The 24,111-nt window shown below is 39.2% G+C and overlaps 1 protein-coding gene across 1 annotated transcript in view; it reads left to right on the plus strand.

Moving 5' to 3' along the window:
• Positions 1 to 24,111, plus strand: part of USH2A (usherin) — a 928,983-nt gene that overhangs the window by 781,137 nt on the left and 123,735 nt on the right. The window contains exon 60 of the mRNA XM_014481290.2: positions 10,850 to 11,204. Within this exon, the coding sequence (XP_014336776.2) occupies positions 10,850 to 11,204 (355 nt within the window). The remainder of the gene's footprint in view (positions 1 to 10,849; positions 11,205 to 24,111) is intronic.

The following is a 24,111-nucleotide window of genomic DNA, read 5'->3' on the forward strand; positions in this document are numbered from 1 at the left end:
GCTTCAGATACAATCGTTATGTTCACCTACATAGGCATGAATCACTTGGCAGTTATTTCAGCTGAAGTTTAAATGTGCTTAGACAACAACAATATCAAATTTTTCTTAGATAGCTGCAAAAAAAAAATCAGAAATTTGTAAGGACTGAAATAGAATGGAGACACATAGTTCTTTTTCATTCTGGGACTCCATAGAGCCCCTCATATGGTTATAGCCATGAGCCTGCGGGCTTTCTGGGGAGGTTATGGCATGTAATTTCTGCTTCATCATGAGCCTCTTCTTTCTTCTATCACCACCAAAGGAAATCCATTTAGCTCAAATCAAAGATGGGATTTGACCTATGCAGATATTTTCTTTAAGTTGCAGGAAGTCAGTTTGCCAATCCCTTCTTGAAAATGTTTCTCTTTGCTCACTCCCACTCCCTAAAGCATTTTCCCTCAGTATTTTAAGGCAGGGGTAGGGCGGGGAGGTCTGCCCTAATAAGCATATAAGCTATTTATGACTTTAAAAACTAAAACAAAAAATAACCTAATAAGGAAGAGACTATTAATGCAATTGCTTCTGGTTAGTTCACCTGCTGGTTTGATATATTATTTAGGCTACTTTGTTGACCACATGTGAGTTACAAAAGAGATTTCCTACATTAGAGACAAATTTTATGTTAGTGTTTTGCAAACTGTTTACTGATAGAGTTATAAATAAGGCCATCTTAGGCTTTATTCAAGTATGGCTTGTATAATAAAGCTTCTTCAGCATTTCCCCTTTATTTTATATCTGTAATCTTGTAAATGGCAAAATTCACCCACAAAATGCAACTTTCATTTACAAAATCCACTAAACACTCTTTCTTAAGACTTTATAAGACACATAATAAAAATGATCTCCCACTAGGAGCTTCTATTTTGAGAGAGACAAAAATGCATGGGTTTTTAATTCTCAAAAGCAGCCTCTAATTAAAAAAAAAAAGATTTGATCAGTGTCAATAAAAGACAAAAATATACAAACACCAACACCTGCTAAACACTGTTAAAGTAAAAACTGATGAGCCTTCCAAGTTCAAGTAATTGAGTATTCTAAAAAGCTCAGTAAGGTTTTGAAGGCTAAAATCTGAGATAGTTTGAATGGACAGATGATATGGAAGAATATTTCAAGCAGGGTACCATAAATAATATTTCTTAGAATGAGTAATTAAGCTGATTGAGTAAACGAAGAAAAAGGGGGCATTGATTGAAAGGTAAAGGCATTTTTATGCAATCAATTTGTGTTATGTGGAAAGGAAGTATGGATGTGAAGATAGATAGAGCTGATAGATATAGACAGATGGATGGATAATGGATGATAATGTTTATTTCTACTGTAAGATCTGGGCTCTATTACAAAGGACCTTTACTATAGTAGGAGATGTAAGTCAAACTAAACAAACAGAAAAACAAGCAATATTATGTGAGAACTATAAGTGTTTGTCACATTTTATTTAATGTGAAAAAATATACAGGAGAAAAGAATTCTTCCTGAAATATTTATGGAACACTTTTATTGATGGAGAATTCTTGGATAAAGTTAATGTCATTAAGACTTGGCTTTACAAAATAAAAATGTAATGACTATTTAAATTAGAAGTACTTTTTTGGAAAAAAAATTTTGACAGTATAGAATATTACAGAGGTTGTTAATGCCTTTTTTATGACTTATGCATGTTGTATATAATTCCCATTGATAGATAACTATTATTCATTTTAATATATGTAACATTAATGTTTTCTATTTTTAATTTCCCTTACATAAAGGAATTGTTCAAATTCTATTTCTGCATTTAGATACACACACCTCTTATTTTTTTAGACTCAACAATATTTTATTATATGAATATGTATCTTGTATTATTTAATCAGTCCCCTATTGATGGCAAAATAGATGATTTCCAGGTTTTCATTACAAAAGCGATTCTCCAAAAATATCTTTACCATAAGCATATGGAAGATTATCCTTAGTACTAGAAGTGCAGAATCCAATTTTGTTCATTTTAAACTTTTAGAGGTTGTTAACCTTCATTCTCTGGAGAAGGCGATGGCACCCCACTCCAGTACTCTTGCCTGGCAAATCCCATGGGCGGAGGAGCCTGGTAGGCTGCAGTCCATGGGGTCGCTAAGAGTCGGACACAACTGAGCGACTTCCCTTTCACTTTTTACTTTCATGCATTGGAGAAGGAAATGGCAACCCATTCCAGTGTTCTTGCCTGGAGAATCCCAGGGACGGGGGAGCCTGGTGGGCTGCTGTCTATGGGGTCACACAGAGTCGGACACCACTGAAGTGACTTAGCAGCAGCAGCAGCAGCAGCAACCTTCATTCTCAGTCATGTCCAAGTCTTTGCAACCCCATGAACTGTAACCCGCCAGGCTCCTCTATCCATGGGATTCTCCAGACAAGAATATGGAGTGGGTTGCCATTTCCTACTCCAGAGGATCTTCATAACCCAGTGATCAAACCCACGTCTCTTGTATCTCCTGCATTGGCAGGTAGATTCTTTACCACTGCACCACCCTGGAAGCTTAGAGATTACTAAACGGTCTTTCAAAAATGGGATGTAAGAATTTCTAATTCTGAAATCTCCTATCAATATTTAAACAACAATCTTTCAAATCTTTGCAAGTTCAGTATTTTAAGTGGCATATTATTATTGTTTTAATTAAAATTTTAGTTATAATAAGCCACACTATTTATTTCAAATATATGTTTGATATTTGTGTGTATATAGTATAGTATATATCCTTAGACTATTTTCGTTTGGACAGTTTCTTATTAATTTACCTATATTCATGTATATTAAGTGATCATATTAAAATAACATCAATTATTTTTCCTATGCTTTTATGGCGCTATTTCTTATATCTAAATGTAGACTGGATTTTGTTTTGTTTACTTGAAGTGCAATTAACAAACAACATTATATTAGTTTCAAGAGTTCAACATAATGATTCAACATTAGTGTACATTTCAGTATGATGACCACAATTAATCTAGTTACCAACTGTCACCATTCAAAGTTACAAATTTTGTACTTTTGAGAATTTTTTTACTTTCTTAGCGACTTTCAAATTTGCGATGTAATATTATTGGTCTGGTCACCATGTTGTATGTTACACTTATTTCTTTTATACTAGAAGTTTTTACCCCTTTGCCCCATTCTGCCCATCCCTCAAAGCTCTGGTGGTGGCTCAGACGGTAAAGTATCTGCCTGCAATGCAGGAAACCCTGGCCGGGAAGATCACCTGGAAAAGGACATGGCAACCCACTCCAGTATTCTTGCTTGGGAAATCCCACGGAAAGAGGAGCCTGGCAGGCTACAGTCTGGGGAATCTTAGTCAGACATGATTTAGTGACTGAGTACACATACAATTTGTCAACATTATTTTATAATTTACTGATTGGAAATGCCACGTATACAAAATTCCCATGTGTCATCTTACTCATTTCAGGACTTTGTATTGTTTCATTTGTGGTAGATAAAATATTAGCAGGCATTACCTGATGGCAAAGATACCTCAGGTGAATAAAATTAATGGAATAAGCAAAATTCCCAACACTGAAGTTATAGGGTCCCAGTAGCAGTCAGGCTCGGAGAAGGCAATGGCACCCACTCCAGTACTCTCGCCTGGAAAATCCCATGGGTGGAGGAGCCTGGTAGGCTGCAATCCATGGGGTCGCTAAGAGTTGGACACAACTGAGCGACTTCACTTTGACTTTTCACTTTCATGCATTGGAGAAGGAAATGGCAACCCACTCCAGTGTTCTTGCCTGGAGAATTCCAGAGATGGGGAAGCCTGGTGGGCTGCCGTCTATGGGGTTGCACAGAGTGGGACACAACTGAAGCGACTCGGCAGCAGCATCAGCAGCAGTCAGGCTTAGCTGGAGATTTGTTATATGTAGGGAAAATTTAGAAGATCTGCTTGATTCTAGATTTTGGAAGACTTTGAATGCTAGGTTAAGGAGTTTAGGTTTTTGATTTGAAAACGATGAGAACCATTGAAGGTTTGGGGTAAAACAGAGAAACAACGTGATTGATTAGAGCGTGGCATTTGCAGTCAGAAGATACAGCTTCCAGGCCCTGGATCTGCCACTTACTAGTTACGTAACCTTGGGCAAGTCACTATTTTCCCTAGGCTTCATTTTTATGTAAGTTAGGCTAATGAACATAGAAAATAACATCTAGAATTTCATGGGAATTAAATCATGTATGTGAAAGCACTGTGTTAAACATAAAGCATGATTTTTAAAAATAGGAAGTTATCCACGGTTAACCATTCATAGCCATGCTTTGGAAGACAAATCTGGCAGTTATATATTTATATTTCAGGATAAAGAAAGGCATTAATGATAATAAAAGAAGATTGTACTACAGAACACCTAGTATGATTCTGTTTTTCTTTAAATATATAAAATCTTTTTACATTTATATGTGCACAAAAAAAACGTCTGGAAAGTTAAACACCAAAAGAAAGTTAACAGTGTTCATCGCCCAGAGATAGGTTATGGACAATTCTTGAATTTTTTGCTCATCTGTATTTTCTAGTTACTTTTTACAGTCAATATGTAATATTGTGTGATAAAGACAAAATGATAAGTTCAGTGAGTCCAGATGCAACTCTATCATCACCCTCTTTATGATTTTCTTATTTCCCTCTTTCTGTGAGCATCATCCTCATTTTCTATAGCAATCAAAGTCTGCTCAAGAAAGAAAAACCACACCAGTTATTTTAACAGAGAGAATTTAATGTAAAGAATTACTAACTGGGTGTCAATTTGTTGACTAGGTAACTGAAAGATGAAAAGAGAACTCAAGATATCATGGAGATGGCAACTGCAGGAAAGAGCTAATACCTATAGGACTGAGGCAACAAAGAGAAGTAGCTTGAATTATTAAAACTCAGAAGATTAGAGAGGAGCAGTTCTGATGCTGGGACCCAGACATTCAAGGAGGCAGGGTTGTGGGGTGTGGGGCAGGCATCCACCAGGTGATGCAGGTGTCTGTAGGAGGAGGCATGGGATAAAGCTGGCTTTCCAAGTGTTGGGAAAATGTCACACTTGAATCATCTGCTTCCAAGGGAGAAGGATCTACCTCCTCCAAGGTGAAAAATCCTTCTTGGAGAGAACCTTATGTAATCAGCAGGCAAGCAGGAAGCAGATAGGGAGGAGCCAGTTCCTTTTCCCTTTCAGTTCTCTGGCGTCACCCTCTGGCACCCCCTATTGGCAGAGCTCAACATAGAGTCAGCCAGTAGAGCAGAAACGTAGATGATGGTGTTGTCATAAAGCCAAATATAGAAGGGTAGGTTTAGAGTTGAGAAACAATAACTTAATAATGAGAACATTCCTCTGGTTCTTCTTGGAACCAAAATTTTGGACTCTAGTCAACCAGTTGGTTATCCAGTCACTGCTTCAAAAAATACTCATTGTCTACTACCGTGTGCCACGCTTCACTAGGTGCTGAGAGTGTGTGGGAGAATAAGTAGAGTCCTTGCCTGCAGGGAGCTTGAGGGATAGGAGGAGACATATAAAAAAGGAAAGTCTGTTATAATACATGGTGACAAGTGAGTCCATAAGGAAAAGGCTGAGCACATAGGAGGATATTATAACCCTGTTTGAGGCTTCCCCAGTGGCTCAGATGATAAAGAATCTGTCTGAAATTAAGGAGACCTGGGAAGACCCCCGGGAGAAGGGAATGGCAGCCCATTCCAGTATACTTGCCTGGAGAATCCCCATGGGCAGAGAAGACTGGCAGGGTTCAGTCTATGGGGTCTCAAAGAGTTGGACATGATTGAACAGCTGTCGGTGCAAAAAATGCATAACCCTGTTTGAGAGAAAAGCAAAGGAAAGACTTACTGGACAAAATGAGGGTAGAGTTTTACAAGCTGATTTGGAGTTAGCCTATAGAGAGGAGGAGAAAAATGAAGAAGAACGGAGCAAGGCATTGCAGAACAGGATTAACAGATATCCAAGCATGGAAGCATGGAATATCATGGAATACAAGGGAAACATGGGCAAGGATTGGATGGTTTTTTAAGCATTGGATTTTGACCAGAAAGTAAAATTGGAATAGAAATCTCAGAAGGTGAATCTGGAGTGATAAACACAGGCCAGTTCCATGACAAATCACTGAAGAGTTTTAAATGCAATTAAGCTTTAAAATTTTTGGAAGGCATTTGAAGTCTTTCCCCCCAGCTCCAGAGCAGACACTCACTCAGGAAAGTGGGATGATTCAGACTTTCCAAAGCATTTTTTAAATCACCTGTGTTTCCACTTCCTCTACCAGCAGCCTCGTTCAGGATTCACATTTATGCTCACATAGACTGTTGAGATGACTTCATTGTGTGGTGACATGCTGTCACTCCCTGTTCAATGCAGCCTTTACATGACTGCTGGATTTGTCTTCCTCAGTATTGGCTGTGGACATCATTTCTTCTTTTTAATTGAAGTATAGTTGATTTACAGTGTTGTGTTAGTTTCTGGTGTACAGCAAATTGATTCAGTTTTATATGTATATATATATATATATACACACATATATATGTATGTACATATACATATATATATTCTTTTCAGATCCTTTTCCATTATGGTTTATTACAAGATATTGAATATAGTCCCTGTGCTATACAGTAGGACCTTGTTATTTATTTTATATATAGTAGTGTGTATATTTTAATCCCAAATTCTTAATTTATCCCTCCCCCTCATCTCTCCCTCTTGGTAACCATAAGTTTGTTTTCTATATCTGTGAGTCTATTCCTGTTTATAAATAAGTTTATTTGTATCACATTTTAGTTTTCACGTATGAGTGATATCAAGCAGTATTTGTCTTTGTCTAACTTGCTTCCCTTGGAAAAGACCCTGATGCTGGGAGGGATTGGGGGAAGGAGGAGAACGGGATGACAGAGGATGAGATGGCTGGATGGCATCACTGACTTGATAGACATGAGTCTGAGTAAACTCCAGGAGTTGGTGATGGACAGGGAGGCCTGGTGTGCTGCGATTCATGGGGTCGCAAAGAGTCGGACACGACTGAGTGACTGAACTGAACTGAACTTGCTTCCCTTAGTATGATAATCTCTAGGCCCTGTAAGGCAGTATTTCATCCTTCCTTATGGCTGATTAATATCCCATTGTATATATGTACCACATCTTCTTTATCCATTAATCTTTTGATGGACATTTAGGTTGCTTCCATGTCTTGACTATTATAAATAAGACTGCAGTGAAAACTGGAGTGCAGGTATCTTTTCAAATTAGAGTTTTTGTCTTTCCCAGATTTATACTCAGAAGATTGCAAGAATCATATGGTAATTCTAGTTTTAGTTTCTGAAGGAACCTCCATATAATTCTCCATAGTGGCTGCACCGATTTACCTTCCCACCAACAGTGTAGGAGGGTTCTCTTTTCTCTACACCCTCTTATGGCTTTGGACATCATTTCAATGATAACTTCCTTTGTATTATGTATTATATTTGATCCAGTGATTTTCATGTGCATAATTAAATAAGAATTATTTAATTCTTACCAAAATTCTCGACATTATGTGCTATAAGTTCATTTACTCCAGTTTACAAAGTAAAATGGAAACTAGAGAATACAGGGGAGTTTTCCCAAGGTCATTTAATGGTGTGGCAAGGCCTACAACCCATCTCCTGTGACTATACGTGTTTCTGGTTATTTATTTAAATTCAGAGTATTCTTAATATTCTTCATAAGGTAAGGTTGGCAGTCTCATAATCTTAAATTGTTATGGGAAATGTGTTAAATTATAGGATTTTATTTTAATTGCTTTTGAAGATAAACACTAAGAACTATTGGCATTCCAAGAGGGTAGGGAGTTCTTTAAAAGGTTATACTACATGAAGACAACATAAGTATGAATGCCCTTTAAATATATAGTTCCTGGTTTAATAATTATTTTTGTTTTCTTCTTAAGTGTTAAGCAACATTAAATTAACTTGAATTAGAAGAGGGAATTACTGAAGTATCTCCCACATGAGCTTAAGCAGAGGCAACTATTTGGCTCTTCAGAGAGAACCGGAAATGTGGTTTTCCTGCACACAGACTGTTCCGGAGGAAACATTTCCAGTTAAATGAACAGTTGAAGCTTACATCTTAAATAAATTAGAAAAAATTGTTGTCTATTCAACATCTTCTATTCAGAGTTCATTCAGACATAAAAATGTCCTATTTTTTAAAAAAATACCACAGATGAAATGGTTCAGTTCAGTTCAGTCACTCAGTCGTGTCCAACTCTTTGCGACCCCATGAATCGCAGCACGCCAGGCCTCCCTGTCCATCACCAACTCCCGGAGTTTACCCACTTATGTCCATCGAGTTGGTGATGCCATCCAGCCATCTCATCCTCTGTCGTCCCCTTCTCCTCCTGCCCCCAATCCCTCCCAGCATCAGAGTCTTTGCCAATGAGTCAACTCTTCGCATGAGGTGGCCAAAGTGTTGGAGTTTCAGCTTCAGCATCAGTCCTTCCAATGGTTACCTCACTATAATATTAATTATTTCTTATCAGAACTGAATATTTAACCAGGCTGCATCCTCCAACTATTTTTGTGGATAAATTTGGGGTTAACATAATACTTTATCTCTTACATAGTACAGATTTTTAAAATTTACACTTTCAGGCAATTTTTAAAAGAATATCCACAATGGAAATTTGCTGTATGGCTCAGGAAACTCAAACAGGGGCTCTGTATCAACCTAGAGGGGTGGGATGGGAAGGGAGATGGGATGAAGGTTCAGGAGGGAGGGGATATGTGTATATCTTATGGCTGATTCATGTTGAGGTTTGACAGAAAACAACAAAATTCTGCAAAGCACTTATCCTTCCATTAAAAAAGTAAAAACAAAGAATATCCATTGTGTGTGTGTGTTCTTTCTTTTAATTTTTTATGTTTTCTCCTACTTTTTTTCCTTTTTGTTTTGTTTTTTCTTTTCTGTTTTAATAGAATGTCAGTTTTATGACAACTGTGGCTACACCTCAATGTAGGAATTCATGAGAGTTTAACAAAAATTCATTCAATTGTCATAGAAAGTTTGAAGCCAGACAAAACAGACCATTTTATTTTCCCATAGAGGTTCAGGTGTTTGTCTGCTGCATTGTATTCTCAGCAAACACCTTTTGAAAAACTTACCGAGAGGAGTTTTTGGCTGTGAGCCCTGTGGTCCTCATTAGAATGGATCCATCCCACTGATGCACCTGGTACCTGGTGTCAGCAGCAAGTACAAAGGCCGAACCCTGCACACCTGTACGGGGTGCAGAGTCTGGCCCAGTATGGTGGCAAGGAGTCATGAGGTGGGTTGTTGAACCGTAATTGCAGGTCACTGGGATTATCTGTGAGTTCTTCACAGCCTCCAGCAGGTAGACTGTCATTGCTCTTTCCCAGGTCATAGTGACTTATCAACTTGAGTATCATCAAATTCTCAAAGCCAAAGATTTTAAATATCCTGCCTTTTCTTGAAAGGTACTGTCATTTACTTTGTCTTAATAACCCTTTCCATTTTGATGGTTAATCTGATATGGCAGCATGTGAACATGCCAGCATCTGAAGAGTGAGTTAATTAAATACCCCTAACAGCCTGGAAAATACTCATTTATTCATCAATCTTTTAACTGGAGATAAAGCAAAATGAGGAAAGGGTCATCCCTTGGGTATAATTCTTCCCCATCCTAGAATACTTACCCTCATAGGAAAGAAGGGTTGATAGAGATGAGGCAAAGATGCAGAAAACTCATGGAATTATATGACTTTGGGCCATTCATTCAAAAAATTACTTGGACTGGAAGTTTGGGGTTCGTACTTGCAAACCGTTATATGTAGAATAGATAAACCACGAGGTCCTACTGTAAAGCACAGGGAACTATATTCAGTAGTCTCAGATATACCGTAATGGAAATGGATATAGAAAAGAATGTATCTACCGAATCACTTTGCTGTATAGTAGAAATTAACACCCCTTTGTAAATTAACTATACTTTAATTTTTTAAAAAAGTTTTATTGAGCTTACTGGGTTCAAATGCTGGTAACACAGAAAGAAACCAACCACAATTCCTTGGAAACTTCCCATTCTGGTCAGGTCTGCATCATGATTTTATACCCAGATTAGCAAGTGTCTGTTCCAAATGAAATATCATATAACATATTTGGGGTCATTCTAACAAGTGACAATTCCATTTCTCTTACTTAGACATTTAATGCTCTATGTGTGTGTGTGTGGGTGTTAGTTGCTCAGTCGTGTTCAACTCTGCAACCCCCTAGACTGTAGCTCGCCAGGCTCTGTTGTCCATGGGATTCTCCAGGCAAGAATACTGGAGTGGGTTGCTGTTTCCTTCTCCGATGCTCTATATATTGAGTCCCAGAAGAGTTTGCATGGGCCTTAGGGGTTTTTGGGGGTGTGGGGGGGGAAGGTTGAAATATAATTGATTTAAAATGTTCTGTTAGTTTCAGATGTACAACAAAGTGATAGTTACTTGTTTTTTTCTGTCTGACTTCATGAGCCCCAATTTTGACATCAGTAAAATCTAAAGATGGGACTAAATTCCTTTCTTAGATAGTTGAAAGAATATTTTGAGCATACTCTGCTTTTTACTAGGTTTTGGAGAAGCCATCTGAAATAAATTTGACTTTTGCCCTTTAAAGAGTTCCGAAGCAAACTCGTATTATTAGACTTACCATGTTCATTTTGTTAACGGGACTGTTGAAAAATTGAGTTTGTAACGAATTCTTCTAAAAAGCAATTTCTTACTCTGTCCACAAACTCAAGAGAGTGTGCGGTGTCACTGACTCCTTCCTGGTTTCCTTTCAGACGTCCTACTGGCATTGAAGAGGAATCCCTTGTGTTTGTCTGGTCAGAAGGAGCCCTTGAATTTATTGACGATGCAGACACTTTGAGGCCTTTCACGCTCTATGAGTATCGGGTCAGAGCCTGTAACTCCAGGGGCTCTGTGGAGAGTCCGTGGTCATCAGCACGAACTCTGGAAGCCCCACCTCAAGATTTCCTGGCACCTTGGGCTCAAGTCACCGGTGCCCATTCAGTTCTGTTGAACTGGACCGAGCCAGACTCTCCCAATGGCATCATCTTCCAGTATCGTGTGGTTTACCAACAGAAAACTGATGACCCGACCTTGAACTTCTCTGCTGTGCATGCTTTCACAGTGATGGTAAGAACTTTAGAAAAAGAAAAAAAAAAAGAATAACAGGTACTTAGATTTTTAAATTAATTTTTATTGAGGTGTACCTGCTTTACAATGGTCTGTTATTAATAGTTTCTACTGTAGAGCAAAGTGAATTAGCCATTGTTGTTGTTCAACTGCTAAATCATGTCCGACTCTTTGCAACCCCATGAGTTGTAGCTCACCAGGCTTCCCTGTCCTTCACTATCTCCTGGAGCTTTCTCAAACTTACGTCCATTGAGTTAGTGATACTATCTAACCATCTCGTCCTTTGATGTCCCTTTCTCCTTTTGCCTTCAATCTTTCCCAGCATCAGGGTCTTTGCCAATGAGTTGGCTCTTCACGTCAGGTGGCCAAAATATTGGAGCTTCAGCTTCAGCATCAGTCCTTTCGGTGAATATTCAGAGTTGATTTCCTTCAGGATTGGCTGTTTTGATCTCCTTGCTGTCCAAGGACTCTTAAGAGTCTTTTCCAGCACCACAATTCAAAAGTATCAATTCTTCAATGCTCAGCCTTCTTTATGGTCCAGGTAGGCTGTAGTCCATGGGGTCGCTAAGAGTCAGACACGACTGAGTGACTTCACTTTAACTTTTCACTTTCATGCGTTGGAGAAGGAAATGGCAACCCACTCCAGTGTTCTTGCCTGGAGAATCCCAGGGATGGGGGAGCCTGGTGGGCTGCCATCTATGGGGTCACAGAGTCGGACACGACTGAAGCGACTTAGCAGCAGCAGCAGTAGACATATACATATATCCCCTCTTTTTTGGATTTCCTGTCCCATTTAGGTCACCACAGAGCATGGAGTAGAATTCCCTGTGTTATAAAGTAGGATCTTACTTGTTATCTATTTTTTCCCTTTGGGTATCTATTTTATGCAGAGCATCAATAGTGTATATATGACAATCCCTATCTCCCTATTCATCCTGTCACCCTCCCTTCACCCTTGGTATCCATATGCTTGATCTCTATGTCTGTGTCTCAATTTCTGTTTTGCAAATTAGATCATCTCTACTATTTTCCTGGATTCCACATATTTGCATTAATATATGTTTTTCTCTTTCTGACTTCATTCTGTATGACATCTCTATGTCTATCCATGGCTGTACATTGAACCCAATTTTGTTCCTTTTTATGGCTGAAATATTCCATTGTGTTTAAGAATAGGTACTTATATGGTTAATATGTTGACATTAATTTTCTTAGCTGGCTTATCATTTTTCTTTACTTGATGCTTAAATCGGAGAAGGCAATGGCACCCCGCTCCAGTACTCTTGCCTGGAAAATCCCATGGGCGGAGGAGCCTGGTAGGCTGCAGTCCATGGGGTCGCTAAGAGTTGGACACGACTGAGCAAGTTCACTTTCACTTTTCACTCTCATGCATTGGTGAAGGAAATGGCAGCCCACTCCAGTGTTCTTGCCTGGAGAATCTCAGGGACGGGGGAGCCTGGTGGGCTGCCATCTATGGGGTCGCACAGAGTTGGACATTACTGAAGTGACTTAGCAGCAGCAGCAGCAGATGCTTAAATATATGGGAATTGTTAAGTGCAAAAGTTGCAAAGTAGTCATGGGGACAGGATACTGAACTAAGTATAGGGGATACTGGAGACCAGTGTTCAGATCATAGTTAATCTGTGTTACTGCCAAAAAGTAACTGAATCTCTCTTTGCATGACTTCCAAACCCATTAAATGGAAGTATTAAATGTTTCCCTCTGCACCTCACAGGGATGAAGCTCAGATAAAATTAGACATGTCACATATGTAAATATGATATTATTGACTCTTTGAGGAAAAAGAAAATTTAATTTCTAGATATACCTATCTAGATATATAGATATAATTATACATATACATCACATGCACTATAACTCAATGGTGATTTTTCAGGGCTGGCCTCCTCTGGCCCATACCACCCTTAATTCAATTTACCTTCTATCTCCTGAGAGCTTTCTTTGTACCTGGCATAGCCTTATGTTCTATAGAAGATACAAAAAACAGCATGGTCCTTCTCTCAGGGAGCTTTCTCTCTAATAATATTGCAGAGATGAGAATTGAGCACTAAAAAGTAAGCGAAGCAGTGGGTTACAGCCTGTAATATTCACCACACTGGGATTCAGATCCCAGACCCCACCACCTACTGGCCACAAACCACAACACATGAAAACATCATACATCAAAAGTGTTAAGCAAGAAATGCTCTGGAAAGTTTGTAAATGTGATTCTATTTGTATAAAAAGTTCTAGAATATCGTAAGTATAGAGAGGAGATATATTGGGACAAGGAACTTCTCTGCCCTTATCAATAAGGCTACCTGTAAGGAGAGGAGACAGTTTTACATTTTGCTTCATGTAATTCTCTCTTTTTTATTTTTGTAATAACTATTATTATTTTATTTAAAAAAGTTTAATCTTAGTAAAGATCTGTAAAACCCCAAATTAATCAAATTATGTCTCATAGATATTAGTTGGCAGCCCTGACTCTCCCCAGCATTGAGCAGAATGATGGGCAGGTAGCAGATATTAACAAAATAGGAAAGACAGAATGAAATGCTCTGGGAGGTCAGCAGGAAACCTTGACTGAAGGGATTTCATGGGAAAGATGAAACATTATGGTCTTGGGAGTGAAACACACATGGTTTTCAAAATGTGCGATGACTGTCCTAAATATGCAAACCCCTCACAAGGAAGAAAAACTGGACAACATAAGGCATCATTTTCAAAGACCAGATCAGTTTCTACGCTTCCGGTTTTGGAAGCCCAATTTACATGAAGGTTATCTTACAGAGGATACCCAAAATACCTAAATAAGGGGAGGCAAACATATTTTAATGAAACTCCAGAAGAATCTTCATAAATGAATAGAATGTAATATTTTCTCACTATCAATGTTCAAATTTCTCCTATGACTAAGAAATAAGCAATGTATGAATTAAAGAAATCTTCGTTTTTAACTTAATTTTTGTTTATATTGGAATATAGATGGTTTACAATGTTGTATTCCTTTCAGGTGCACAGCAAAGTGATTCAGTCATGCATTTCATATATCCATTTTTTCCCATATAAGTCATTGCAGAATGTTGAGTAGAGTTCCTATGCTATACAGTAGGTCCTTGTTGACTATCAACAAGGCTTTATATTTTATATATAGTTTGTATATGTTAATCCCAAGCTCCTAATTGACCCCTCCTCCCCTACATTTCATCTTTGGTAACCATAAATTTGTTCTCTGAGTCTGTGGGTCTGTTTATATTTTGCAAATAAGCTCATTTGTATCATTTTTTTCTTAGATTCCACATATAAGTGATATCATGATATTTGTCTTTATCTGACTTCACTTAGAAATTTAATCTCTAAGTCCATCTATAATGTGGCATATGTCATTCTTTCATTTTTTTATGGCTGAGTAACAGTCCCTTGTATATATGACCACATCTTCTATATCCTTTCCTCTGTCAAAGGACATTTAGGTTGCTTCTATGTCTTGGATATTGTAAATAGTACTGCAGTGGGTATTGAGGTGCTTGTGTTTTTTCAGATTAGAAAACTCTAATGCCCAGGATTGGGATTGCTGGACCATATGGTAGTTTTATTTTTAGTTTTACAAAGAACCTCCATACTGTTCTCCATAGTGGCTGTACCAATTTATATACCCATGAACAGTATAAGAAGGTTCCCTTTCTCCACATTCTCTCCAGCATATATTGTTTATAGAATGTTTGATGATGGCCACTCAGACTGGTGTGAGGTGATACTAATTTTTTTAAATTTGCATTTCTCTAATAATTATCATGGAGAAGGCAATGGTACCCCACTCCACTACTCTTGCCTGGAAAATCCCATGGACGGAGAAGCCTGGTGGGCTGCAGTCCATGGGGTCGCTAAGAGTTGGACACGACTGAGCGAGTTCACTTTCACTTTTCACTTTCATGCATTGGAGAAGGAAATGGCAACCCACTCCAGTGTTCTTGCCTGGAGAATCCCAGGGATGGGGGAGCCGGTGGGCTGCCATCTATGGGGTCGCACAGAGTCGGACACGACTAAAGCGGCTTAGCAGCAGCAGCAGCAATAATTATCAATGTTGAGCATCTTTTATATACCTCTTGGCCATCTATATGTCTTCTTTGGAGAAATGTCTATTTAGATTTTCTGCCCATTTTTTGATTAGGTTGTTTATTTTTTTATAGAGAGCTGCATGAGCTGTTTGTAAATTTTGGAGATTAATCCCTTGTCAGTTACTTCATTTGCAAATATTTTCTCCCATTCTGTGGGTTTGCTTTTCATTTTGTTTATGGTTTCCTTTGCAGTGCAAAAGCTTGTAACTTTGATTTGGTCCCATTTATTTTTGTTTTTATTTTCATTACTCAAGGAGATGAATCCAAAAAGATTCTGCTGAATTTTATATCAGAAAGAAATCTTCACTTACATTTAGAATTAAGAATGTATTTTTTATTTGACACTTAATTTATATATCGTGGTCTTTTATATTACATTTAACAGTGCCCTCATTATACGATTAGAAGCAATGTTCTTAAGCGTAGAAGTTCTTTTTTACTTATGTGATCCATGGGGAAATCTATTATCTCCCACCGTACCCTTGTATTCATGTCCTCAACTTCCACCCTGAAAGAAGAATACTGAAAAATCCTTGACTGCGATTATTAAACTTCTAATCTTTTAAATATGGCTTTCATAGATATGAGCCGAAACATTTAATCTCTCAGAAAGTTCTACTGGAATTCCAACATGACTTAGCCTCTAAGTCTTCCCTTCACATTTTTGTGTGTTTATTTGCTCAGTCATATTCTACTCTTTGTGACCCCATGGACTGTTGCCCACCAGTCTCCTTTGATCATGGGATTTCCCAGGCAAGAATACTAGAGTGGGCTTCCATTTCCTTCTCCAGTGGATCTTCCTGACACTGGGATTGAACCCACTTCTCCTGCATCTCCTACATTGGCAGGCGGATTCTTTACCACTGAGCTACCTGGGAAGCCCTCATCCCTTCATATCCAGTTTCATTTTACAGCACAATACTCAAAGTATTCAATGAACTATGTTCTTTATTTAAGCTGTTTGATTCTATTTTTATCACACTAAAAAGTTCCTTCAAAAGAGGAAGGTTTATAGCCTCAAGCTTTAAGCCTTGCATGTCTCTTGGTATATGGGCCTTCCCCAACATTCATTTACCAGACCAATATTGCTTTATTCCTCCATTTTTTCTAAAGATTAATCTTTGCAGTGTTAAAAAGAAGAGCCAGAATAACTGAGAAACAGTATTTCTGCATTCTGCTTTTGAGTGTATGTATGTGTGTGTGTTCAAAGTGGTCCTCCAAAACCTGGATCTTTGTCCCTGAGTATCTCAAGAGGAAATTTCATTAGGGTCATCAAGAAAAGTCCCATTTGAACTTTTTAGCAATCAAGGACATATTCCACAAAGCAATCAGGCTAGAGTTATGACATTCTGTTTACTAGACAAAGTGTCCATGACTGTTTATGGACTGGTGTCTTTGAAAGAAGTAATCAAGAAAACAAACTATTGTCTTTGAGTTTCATCCATTCCTATGTCCCCAAGAGAATGTGTTCAACCATTTTTTAAAGATACCTAAAGAAGGAGATTCTAGAGGTTCTTTCCAATTCCTCATTATCAGAGAAGAATGTTCCTTTTAGCCTATCCAAATCCCTCCTCCTATATTTGAGGTCCATCTCTTCCTATTCAAAATAGCATTACTTCTTTCTATACTAGTATATTGGAACCTCGGGGTCAAGAACATGTTATTGACCATTCAATCCAATTTAGCAAATAGTCATTGAGTACTCTATTCAATTTGCCAATACTCTATACTACCTTCTACTGTATGAGAGAAGTCTGCCATGCAGCTGGGCTATGGGGCAGAGACTCTGAGGGAAGAGAGTAGTCAAGTCTGAGACACAGATTTTTCACTGCTAGGCATTTCAGGCTTATAAGGTTCTTTGCTTCTGAGTTTCTGCTGCTCATGTGTTGATGTTGTTTTTCAATTGCTAAGTCATATCCAACTCTTTGAGACCCCATGGACTGTAGCATGCCAGGCTCCTCTTCCTCCACCGTCTCCCCTGAGTTGGCTCAAATTCATGTCCTCTGAGTCAGTGATGCTATCTAACCATCTCATACTCTGCCGCCTCCTTCTTCTTTTGCCTTCAACCTTTCCCAGCATCAGGGTCTTTCCCAATAAATTAGCTTTTCGCATCAAGTGGCCAAAGTATTGGAGCTTCAGCTTTACCATCAGTCCTTCCAAAGAATATTCAGAGTTGATTTCTTTCAGATTGACTGGTTTCATCTCCTTGCAGTCCAAGGGACTCTTGAGTCTTCTCCAACACCATAGTTTGAAAGCATCAATTCTTCAGTGCTTAGTCTTCCTTATGATCCAGTTTTCCCATCCATACATGACAACTGGAAAAACCATAGCTTTGACTACTTGGACCTTTGTCAGCAAAGTGATATCTCTGATTTTTAATATGTTATCTAGGTTTGTCATAGCTTTTCTTCCAAGGAGCAAGTGTCTTTTAATTTCACAGCTGCAGTCACCATCCACAGTGATTTTGGAGCCCAGGAAAATAAAATCTTGCACTGCTTCCACATTTTCCTCTTCTATTTGCTGTGAAGTGATGGGACTGGATCCATGATCTTAGTTTTTTGAATGTTAAGTTTCAAGTCAGCTTTTTCACTCCCCTCTTTTACCTTCATTAAGAAGCTCTTTAGTTCCTCTTTACTTTCTGCTATTAGAGTGATATCACCTGTATATCTGAGGTTGTTAATATTTCTTCCAATAATCTTGATTCCAGCTTGTGAGTCATCCTGCCCAGCATTTTGCATCATGTACTTTGCATATAAGTTAAATAAGCAGGGTGATAATATATAGCTTTAATGTACTCCTTTCCCAATTCTGAACTGGTCCATTGTTCCATGTTCAGTTCTAGAGAATATATGCTTTTTGAGCTGCATACAAGTTTCTCAGGAGACAGGCGAAAGAATTTTCCAAAGTTTACTGTGATCCATACAGTCAATGTAGTCAATGAAACAGAAGTACGTATTTTTTCTGGAACTCCCTTGCTTTCTCCATGATCCAACAAATGTTGGCAATTTGATCTCTGGTTCCTCTGCCTTTTCTAAACCCAGGTTGTACATATGGAAATTCTCAGTTCACAAACTGCTGAAACATAGCTGGAAGGATTTTGCACATAACCTTGCTAGCGTATGAAATGAGTGTAATTGTGTGGCAATTCCTTGGCATTGCCTTTATTTGGGATTAGAATGAAAACTGGCCTTTTTCAGTCCTGTGGCCACTGCTGCGTTTTCCAGATTTGCTGATATATTGAGTGCAGCACTTTCATAGCATCATCTTTTATGATTTGAAATAGTTCAGCTAGAATTCCATCACCTCCACTAGCTTTGTTCATAGTAATGCTTCCTAAGGCCCACTTGACTTCACACTCCAGGATGTCTGGTTCTAGGTGAGTGACTACACCATCATGGTTATCAAGGTCATTAAGACTTTTCTTGTATAGTTCTTCTGTGTGTTCTTGCCACTTCTTAATTTTCTGCTTCTGTTAGGTCCTTGCCATTTCTGTGGTGATTTCCTTTTAAATCTCTCTATGGCCTTCCTGGCTCTACTCACTGTTTTTCCAATTCCTACATCAACTAAATGTCTTCACTACCTCTTTCCATTTCTGTGCCTCTCCTAGGATATTTTCCAACTTTTTGTTTCATTGACAACTGTGGCTGAAATGCACCAGAGCAAAGGAACTACATTTTCGATTTGTGAGATACAGAATCCATGCCCACAATCCAGGATTACAGTCCAGTTCCCAGACTTGCAAGAGGTGTCACTAATGCCCCTCATTTAGTCTCTTGTTTCTCTTGGGATCCCATCCCCCACGAGAAGTCACCAATAAATTGTGTGTAGAGTCGTGCCATCACTGATTTGTCCCGGAGTCCCCCCAGAGCTGTTTATAGACAGCTGGGCGTAGCTGGGAGAGCCTCATAAAACAGGTGCAATGAATGCATGAGTCCTCCTGATGGTGGCAATGGATGGAGAACTGGCAGTGGGGGCCCTCCATGGGGGTGGAGAGCATATGTGTTGGCAGGAGCAACAGCAGCAGAGGCAGCAGGAGAGACGAAATAGAAAGAGGATGGCTTTTAAGGTTTCACCAGCTTCTCTCCTAATCACATGAAAAGTTTCATCTCTGTTTGGACCTACAGAGATTCTTCTAAGGCGAAGAGAGAGATATCTAGTTCCTTAGGGTCTCTTCAAACCAAGCCCCTCCTCTACTGAAAACCAGCTTTAGGTAGAAGTCCTTAAGCCCCCTCCCAATTAGCTCGGTGATGAATTGTGCGGTGTCAGGAGAGAAACTGCATGTAGCCTTGCTTGGCACGGGAGAGTTCCATGGTGGTATTTACAGGGAACACTCCTGGTGAGGTTGGCGGTACTGTTGCCACCATTCAGATGTGTTTGCTTTTTTTCCCTGGCACCTGCTATCACACTGGCAAAAATAACTTGGGACAGAAAGGCAAAAGTGGTTCACCTGTCAGTCTGTGCTGTCAGTATATCCCTGCTCACCCCACAGGGTTATAAAACATCGAGCCCAGATTAGACACTTGCCCAGTCCCCTGAAAGATAGATGGTCCCTCGCTCTGTACGTAGAATCGAGCATGCGGTGCTGAGGAGTAAGCAAATTATATGGGTCACTAAAAGTTGGCTTCCGATCTGGAAATAAAATCCAGAATTACAGACTCTAGTTTCTAGATTCTAATTGCCAAACTTCCTCGCCCAGTGTCACAGAGGAAGTATTCAAAACGTCCCCTTGTGGTTGTCGCAAATCTCTTTACCATTAAGTAGATATGTAAGGGGAAAAAAACGAGACTCTTTATAATTGCCATATGATAGGGAGTTTGTGAATAAATCAATGATTTATTTTTAATCCCATTTTCATTTTGGCTTAGTCTAATGTAAAATATTATTGCTCTTTACATATGATCTTGAATTAGTTGGAGCTCTTAAATTTGATTGTTCTTGGCATTTTTCCCCAGATCCACTGATAAGTCAAAAGAAATGCTTTGGGAAATACAGTTATCTAAAAAGACTACTTTGGTGACTGTTGTTCCAAAATCAAGAAAAAATAGTGATAAAAACAATAGCCATACTTTCTGTGTCAGTTGGGGCTTTCACATTATAGAATATGAGTAATAACATCATTCATTCTGATACAAACTATGGGAGAGTAGATGTCACACAAAACAACGTGTTGGTACAACCCATTTTTTATTGTAAAGACCTTTGTTTGCTCTCAACTGTTCATTTATTAGGCTTCTGTTATCTTTCTGCTTTTTTCTAATACCCTACCCTACCCTAATACCTAACCAATCTTCTTGCTCAATATTATTGGGCATAAAAAAACATGTAAGTCTTGAACTTTGTGTAACTGGTTCCTTGGAAGGGCCTTACTTATCTCCAACCACTTTATTCCACAAGCTTTATCAGGACTTCCTTCTTTGCTCATGAGATCTCTAGAGCAAGTTCCATGGTTTTCCAGTCACTTTCAGTGACAAGGACCAGCCCAGTTTTGGTAATCAAGACTCATTTGTATGCTAAAAAATCCAGTCTAAAGCCTGACTTATGTTAAGGCATCAACAGTGGGGAATAGAGGGCATGTCCATTTTTATTTCTTTTGTTCTTGTTGATTTCCCAAGGGTCATGGTAGAAAAGATAAAATTAAACTAAAAGAGACAGAACCTAATATTGTTCTGGTCCATCTACCATTGCCTTCGTATGTGTAAATGTCTCATGGGATTTTTTTTTTATGGGTTACATAGACGTCTCCCACGGGAAATTCCATGCTTCACAGTTCCTGATGCAGGCAACACACTCTTTGGCAAATTTCTTGCATGCTTGTCCATTACTGCCCCCAAAGATCCACCCACAGCCTTCTACGTGTAGGTTCCCCTCTCCCAAAACATCAGCCAATATCAGGACCTAGCATGTTAGCAAAACTCATTCCTTTCTTGACATTCATAGGCTTGTGGAAAAGTTGTTCTGTTTAAAAAGGGAAGTACAACTAGTCCAGCACTATCTTCTCTACTTGCTTTACCACTGGGTGGGACCCAGCCAGCCTCAGAACTTGAGAATTCATTGAAAGAGAAGCAGGTATCAGCTTCTGTGTTAGGCCATGATCCCCAAATCCTGGGATCATGTAAGAATCTCAGAAGACCCTTCTTCACCCTGGTGGCTGCATAAAAATTGCCCTATAAGTCTCTTTACCTCCATAGCTGGCCTCTTGAAGAGAGTGGAAGGTCCATCTTGCCTTTTTTGCAGGCACCCTCAATTTCTTCCTGATGTTCTCCAGGGCAGTGGTACCTTTTTGACATCAGGTACCAGTTTTGTGGAAGACAGTTTTCCCACAGACTGGCATGGGGGGAATGGCTTCAGGATGATTCACGCACGTTACATTTATTGTGGACTTTATTTCTGTTATTATTATATCAGCTCCACCTCCGATCATCAGGCATTAGATGCTGGAGGCTGGGAACCCCTGATCTAGGGTGTCCTTCATATGCCTGAGAGAGGAATGTGGAGCACTTCCCCTCCCTCTCTCAAGTGGTAAAGAGATAACCTGGAGACACTGCCCTACAGAATTCCTCTCTGGAACTTGCTTTTCATAAACCTGGATCTTCTCTTATATAAGTTGTCTTAAACAGATCTTCAGAGGGAAGATGAACTTGAAGATGTAAACCTGATACTTTCTGTAAGTCGTGCAGACGTTTACCTAGCACTTCCAGTAGAGCTGCATTGTTATTCAGTCGCTAAGTCATGTCCAACTCTTTGCAGCCCCCTGGACTGCAGCACACCAAGATTCCCTGTCCTTCAGGAGTTTGCTCAAACTTATGTCCATTGAGTAAGTGATGCTATCTAACCATCTCATCCTCTGTCACCCCCTTCTCCTCCTGCCTTCAGTCTTTCCCAGCATCAGGGTCTTTTCCAGTGAGTCAGCTCTTCGCATCAGGTGGCCAGAATATTGGAGCTTCAGTTTCAACATCAGTCCTTCCAATGAATAATCAGGGTTGATTTCCTTTAGGATTGACTAGTTTGATATCTTCACTGTCCAAGGGACTCTCAAGAGTCTTCTCCAGCACCACAACTTGAAAGCATCAACTCAGCCTCCTTTATGGTTCAACTCACATCTGTGCATGACTACTAGAAAAACCATAGCTTTGACTACATGGACCTTTGTCTGCTAAGTGACGTCTCTTCTTTTTAATATGCCATCTAGGTTTATCAATAGCTTTTCTTCCAAGGAGCAAGCCTCTTTTAATTTCATGGCTGCAGTCACTGTCCACATTGATTTTGAAGCCCAAGAAAATAAAATCTGTCACTGTTTGCACTTTTTCCCCACATATTTGCCATGAAGTGATAGGACCAGATGCCATGATCTTTGTTTTTTGGATGCTGAGTCTTAAGCCAGCTTTTCACTCTTCTCTTTCACTTTCATCAAGAGGCTCTTTAGTTCCTCTTCACCTTCTGCCATTAGAGTAATGTCATCTGCCTATTGAGGTTATTGATATTTCTCCCAGCAATCTTGATTTCACCTTGTGCTTCATCCAGCCCAGCATTTCACATAATGTACTCTATATATAAGTTAAATGAGCAGAGTGACAATATACAGCCTTGACATACTCCTTTCCCAATTTTGAACCAGTCCGATTTTCCATGTCCAGTTCTAACTGTTGCTTCTTCACCAGCATACAGGTTTCTCAATAGGCAGGAGTCACATATTTTTCTAAGTTCTAGTCATTATTCTGCAGCACACCCTGTTACATAGCTAAATGGATCCATCATCTTTCTAGTTGCTTAAGCCGCACCATAAGTTGTGTGGCTTGAGTCCTCTACTTTGCTTCCATATCCAATCTTTTCCTAAGTTCTGTTGATTCTACTTCTACAGTATGTTGAATCTTCTGCTTGAAGGTCCCATGATGTCCACTTCTCAAATGATCACATTGTTACACTTCAGATGGATCCAGCATCCTACTTAATTGTCAAGTTTGAACTATAGTGTTACTTACCTCACACAGGACTTGTTGTTGCAAGGACTAAATAAATGAATGCATTTGCAAAATATTTTAAGACTGGAAATAGCAATATAAATAGGCTATAAAACTTCAGATATCCTATTATTTTGAATAACAGAGGCTGATAACAATAACCCTGTGTACGAGACAGCAAAAGAGACACTGATGTATGGAACAGTCTTATGGACTCTGTGGGAGAGGGAGAGGGTGGGAAGATTTGGGAGAATGGCATTGAAACATGTAAAATATCATGTATGAAACGAGATGCCAGTCCAGGTTCAATGCACGATACTGGATGCTTGGGGCTAGTGAACTGGGACGACCCAGAGGGATGGTATGGGGAGGGAGGAGGGAGGAGGGTTCAGGATGGGGAGCACATGTATACCTGTGATTGATTCATTTTGATATTTGGCAAAACTAATACAATTATGTAAAGTTTAAAAATAAAATTTTAAAAAATGAGCAAATGCAGAAAATATTAGGCTTGGATAAAGCAACTATATGAATTTTGTCATGACTGGAAAACCTGTGTTGCTGTGCTGTGTTCAGTCATGTCCAACTCTGTGACCCCATGGGTGACCCTTTGGACTCTAACCTGTCAGACACCTCTGTCCATGGAATTTTCCAGGCAAGAATATTGGAGTGCATTGCCATTTCCTACTCCAGGGGATTTTCCAGACCCAGGAATCAAACCCATGTCTCCTGCATGTCCTGCACTGGCAGGCAGATTCTGTACCTACTGAGCCACCTAAGAAACCCCTTTGGGAAAACTTAGGTTGTGTTTCTTTTAAGCAAGTCTTA

This window comes from Bos mutus, chromosome 16 (genome assembly GCF_027580195.1).
Source record: "Bos mutus isolate GX-2022 chromosome 16, NWIPB_WYAK_1.1, whole genome shotgun sequence".
Classification (NCBI taxonomy): Eukaryota; Metazoa; Chordata; class Mammalia; order Artiodactyla; family Bovidae; genus Bos; species Bos mutus.